Source organism: Formica exsecta, unplaced genomic scaffold (assembly GCF_003651465.1).
Source record: "Formica exsecta isolate Colony F162 unplaced genomic scaffold, ASM365146v1 scaffold221, whole genome shotgun sequence".
Classification (NCBI taxonomy): Eukaryota; Metazoa; Arthropoda; class Insecta; order Hymenoptera; family Formicidae; genus Formica; species Formica exsecta.
In genome coordinates, this window is record NW_021849508.1 from 83,747 (window position 1) to 89,070 (window position 5,324).

At 40.3% G+C, this 5,324-nt stretch overlaps 1 protein-coding gene across 1 annotated transcript; it reads right to left on the reverse strand.

Annotated features, from left to right (window-relative positions):
• Nucleotides 1-339: 339 nt before the first annotated feature.
• LOC115235402 (putative nuclease HARBI1) lies at nucleotides 340-2,240 on the reverse strand. The gene is made up of 4 exons (XM_029807177.1): nucleotides 1,910-2,240; nucleotides 1,441-1,770; nucleotides 1,222-1,366; nucleotides 340-1,044 (listed from the first exon to the last, which is right to left on the reverse strand). Exons 1-4 carry the CDS (start codon nucleotides 2,141-2,143, stop codon nucleotides 635-637), a joined length of 1,119 nt encoding a protein of 372 aa, XP_029663037.1. The 5' UTR covers nucleotides 2,144-2,240; the 3' UTR covers nucleotides 340-634.
• Between the last annotated feature and the right edge of the window lie 3,084 nt (nucleotides 2,241-5,324).

The window sequence follows — 5,324 nt, forward strand, 5'->3', positions numbered from 1 at the left end:
AGAAAGAGAGAGAGAGAGAGAGAGAGAATAGTTCGAGATGCGTGGCTTCAGCGTTCGCTCGTACGTAGCCGTATACAGCGCCCCTTCCACCGCTTCGCCGCGCACCGAGCAACGCCTGTGTAGGAAGTCTCTTCTCGCCGCGCGCTTGTGATTGGCCCATCTTTTTTAATTAATTTCTTAATAATTATTACGAAAATCGCAAAATGGTAAAGGACTTTTCTTCTCGGTTTCATGTGCTCTACCTGCACATGGCAGGTGATCCGCGAATTATGGGACACCCTGTATATGGTGTAACGCTATTCAACAAAATTTGTGTGTCAATCTTATTACATATGATTAACTGAATCAGGAATACAAAATATAAAAACTTTTAGCACTTTGTGTGTATTGCTTGTCTATTCAATCTTTACAAAAAATACTGTGTATATATTTACACCTAAATATATCTGTATATTTACACCTATAATATATACAAGAAAAGAATATTGAATATATTTAGACAATACATTTTTTAAATAAATATAGAAGTTAAGAAAACGAAAACAAATTGCTTTTTATCACAATAAAATGGATTGAAAATGATCTGATGTATAAGATAATTAATTTTAAATTTACATTTATACATTGTACAATTTCATCTACCAAATCTTTCTGCTATTAAACGATCTTGGATGCGACGTGCGATAGCAAGAGGTCTACGATCATTATTATCCGGATTATTAATATCATGAGCCTCACCACAATTTTCGTACATATGTGCATCATCAAATTCATCGAACAGATCATCATCAAGTATGCCGTGAGCAATTCGCATATTATGGAGGACTGCGCAAGCATTGACAATTCTTCCAGCAAAGCCAGACTCATATTGCAAGACCCTATGTCGAGAAAGACATCTCCAGGTAGACTTCATTACATCAAAAAGACGTTCGACACAATTTCTTGCGCTACATAACACTTCGTTATATGCGAAACGTGGAGTTCCTTGCGGCTCTCGGGGCAAAGGAGTTAATAGCCATGGCTCCAATGGATAACCTGAATCACCTATATAAACAAAATATTTAAAGCTTTTTAATACAATTTAGATTCAATACAAGGAATTTAAGAATTCATGTACTGAAACGAACGATGTGTAAAATACATGATGTATTATGTGCCATAAATCGACAATAAAAGCTTTCTACAGTAATTTCTAACATAAAAAATTAAGATAATAATTACCAATGAGATATGTTCGCCGTTCACCACGATTGTATGCGCGTTCCATAACTCGTCGTGCAGCAGAAGCACTCCATATATATGCATCGTGCCGTGCTCCGGGATATCTTGCATTAACATTTAGTACTTTTAAATTCGGGTTACATATCTAAGGGATCAAACATTGTAATTAGTTATTAATACATAAAACACGTTGTACAAATCAATGATTTAAATATTTACCATTTGCACATTTAATGAATGATATCCATGATGATTAACGTAGGCTTCTTCATGCTCTGTGGGAGCAAGAATCGCTACGTGAGTGCAGTCAATTGCTCCTATAGCTCCTTCAAATGGCTGATGTGCATTTTGAAATTGCATTCTCGCTAGCTGCCTGGCTCCTAGAGTCATAAGAAATTGTACCCACTGTCTAAATATTAAATCGTTGATCGCATCTGTCACTTTGTGTATACATCTGCTGATAGATGTCTGGCTCATGGAAATGCCCCATTGCTCACCCACAGGACGTTGAAAGCAGCCAGTTGCATAAAATCTTACTGCCGATAATACCTATAACATATGAAATTTATATGAATACCATCAACAAACTCAAATTAAAATTAAAAAAAATAAAAATAAACACTCCTAAGAAAACAAAAATATATAATACATTGTATTGTAAAATATATGGTGTTATAATTTGTATTACTTTCTTTTCTGTAGACAGTCCAGTGATCCTTGTCCGCTGCAATCGAGGTTCTAATGCATCGATGAGATCGAAAATTAAGTCCGGTGTTAGGCGGTACAGCTCCCTAAGTTCGTTGTTCGTCAAATCAAATGGATCTTCTGTTGCTCGCAGCAATTGTCGCTGTGTCCTTCGTTCAAGGCGTTGAACACGATCTTCCATTCTCATTAAATCTAAGGCAAGATAGCCAAGAGCCATCTTAAAACGAAAAGTTAAGAAATTATTTTATGGGAAACTATTAGAGAAAAGTTAAAGGTTCAAGGAACAGAAAAACTTGTACTTACTTTCAATCCGTATTATTACCGTAATAGCTATATTTTATCCAGCAACTTTTCTAATTCGCTATGTCACATGTCACATATATTACACGTACATGCATACATTACATACATCAACGTATTACCGATTACACAGATTATCGTTAACGGCTTAGCGAGACCTCCGGTATCGATCGCAACCGTATCGACACGGCTTCGACAATTTTCGAAATTCAACGATTCAAGTTATCGAGAGTTGTCGATAACTGCTAGTTACAGAATAATCTTTTGCGATAATCATCGATATCGAAAGTTAACGATAGCGATTTTCGTCGTTAAGGAGTTACAGAATCCCGCTACAGGAATAGGTTTGGGTTAGGTTATATCTTCCGGAACTGGTGACCCTCGTGAGTGAGTCCCAGTTGCGCACAGAATAAATCGGACACAGCAGGTTGAATGAATCGGACACAGACTCAATCGGACACAATAAGAAACGGACACACGGGGGTTGTCTGTGTCTGTGTCCGATTCATTCAACCTGCTGTGTCCGATTTATTCTGTGCGCAACTGGGACTCACTCTATTGGGAGTTCTCGGTTCATTGGCTGGCGGGGCAGCGGGAATCGCGAAGGCAGTGAACGATAGCAAGGCGGCGCAACGTCAGCTCGAAGAAATGCAACGTCATAATCGCGCCATGGAAGGTCATGGACTTTATCTCGCTCCATACAAGCGTGGACGAGGGTTCTCAACAGCGGCTAAGAAAAAAAATACCATGGCGTGCGCTTACAAAATCTGAAAGATGCCAAGCTTCATGGCTAATCGGACATCACCATGGACTTCAATGGGAAGATGGAAACGTTTCATACAGCTTCGCTAGGTGTTTGATTACGAGAGCTGTGATGGGCGCGACGTAAGAGGAAGATGGAGCATCTCCTATCGTGTACATTAAAGGACACGAAAAACGAGAATGGTCGGCCGATATACTTGACGATGATGCGAGAAACGACGTTATTATTGAGACCCTGGATGCGGACTATGAAGATATCACTTCGTTAAATAAGCTAGATGTTACTAATACTATGCAAAGTAGTGAAAAACATTTAAAACATTGCGCTTTACAAAATGTATTTAAAATATTCAATTGGTGGACGAATCATCATAAAGATTCACCCAAACATTACTTAGAATAAACTATTGTTAAAATATATTTTATTCTCTTTTATTCTTCCCTTTTCCTCTTTCTTATCCCAGTATGCGAGTATTAAATTTCTGTACGTGACGTTAAATAGCGGCGTCAACTAGTTAATTAAAATATAGATGTTACATTTCAGTACATGGACATAGACTTTAAATATTTGAATTGCATATAAATTGCATATAATTGTTTTGTCGTTCAAAGCTGTTCGATAGTCGTTCAATAGTCGTTCATAGTCGTTCAATAGCCGTTCAAAGCTGTTCGATAGCCGTTCGATAGCTGTTCAAAGCCGTTCAATAGCCGTTCGGTAGCTGTTCGATAGCCGTTCGAAGCTGTTCGATAGCCGTTCGATAGCCGTTCAATAGTCGTTCATAGTCGTTCAATAGCCGTTCAAAGCTGTTCGATAGCCGTTCGATAGCTGTTCAAAGCCGTTCAATAGCCGTTCGGTAGCTGTTCGATAGCCGTTCGAAGCTGTTCGATAGCCGTTCGATAGCCGTTCAATAGTCGTTCATAGTCGTTCAATAGCCGTTCAAAGCTGTTCGATAGCCGTTCGATAGCTGTTCAAAGCCGTTCGATAACCGTTCAAAGCCGATCGAGAGCCGTTCAAAGCCGTTCGATAGCCGTCCAAAGCCGTTTGGTAGCCGTTCGATAGTCGTTCAATAGCCGTTCGATAGTGGTTTACATATTATAATAATATATTTTTCATATTTAAAAGACTTTAAATAGTTGTCTGTAGAAACATGCTAATTTTTGTTTTCTTATCAAGAGAGCTGAGAGTAAGCGTTCTTGGTAAAGTGATACATCCCCTACTCTAAAATGTTTAATCGAGATAATGTCTATCCCGGTATGTCCGTCACAAAGTGTCTGACTGTTCGTGAGGTAGTTTTGAAAGAAGTGAAGTAAAAAATGTATAAAAATGGCTCAAGAGATAATTGATATGTCGCGGCAAGCAACCAAATTTTATCAAAAGATATTAGATGCTGCAAAGGCTGCATTTTTATCGTGGGTACGTAGTTTTGTGGTGTACATCTTTTCTGCAAATTGTGTATTATAATTTTTACATTATATTTACAGTGCCTCAACGATGTGAGTGAGTCTCAATTTGTAAATATACGGCATCGACACGACAATCGCGCACATTACTGATCGGACACGACAATATTTCCCGATCGGACACAGACCCGATCGGACACAGGCCTGATCGGACACAGGCCCGATCGGATACAGGCCCGATCGGACACAGGCCCGATCGGACACAGGCTCAATTGGACACAGACCCGATTGGACACAGTTCCGATCAGACACAGTCCCCATCGCGAAGCTAGGTCCTTACAATTGTTGTGTGGTTGGGGAAATGTATGCGCCGAAACAATGGGTTCCGCCCCCCTTATGGGGGGGCTCCACTATCAAAAGACTAGACACATAGGTTTGCGTTGAACCTCGTTTCGCGGGGAAAGTTGTAAACCTATGTGGAACCTTACTTCGCATTAAAAAGTATATGCATGGGGGCAGTATGTTCCACCCCCCCTACGGGGAGGCTCCACTATCAAAAAACTAGACACATAGGTTTGCGTTGAACCTCGCTTCGCGTGGAAAGTTGTAAACCTATGTGGAACCTTACTTCGCATTAAAAAGTATATGCATGGGGGCAGTATGTTCCACCCCCCCTACGGGGAGGTGCGTTGAACTTCGCGTGGAAAGTTGTAAATCTATGTGGAACCTTACTACGCATTAAAAAGTATATGCGTGAGGGCAGTATGTTCCGCCCCGCCCCCCGGGGAGGCTCCACTTCCGGAAGATATAACCTAACCCAAACCTATATATTTCTGATATACTGTGTCCGATCGGGGCTGTGTCCGATCGGGTTGGTGTCCGATCGGGAAATATTGTCGTGTCTGATCAGTAATGTGCGCAATCGGGACGATCCC

Coding starts and splice junctions, on each gene's coding strand:
- LOC115235402 (XM_029807177.1), bottom strand. CDS start 2,143: ATGGCTCTTGGCTATCTTGCCTTAGATTTAATGAGAATGGAAGATCGT. Junction 1,367..1,440: donor ATTCATTAAATGTGCAAATG/GTAAATATTTAA, acceptor TTGATCCCTTAG/ATATGTAACCCGAATTTAAA. Junction 1,045..1,221: donor ACGGCGAACATATCTCATTG/GTAATTATTATC, acceptor TTGTTTATATAG/GTGATTCAGGTTATCCATTG.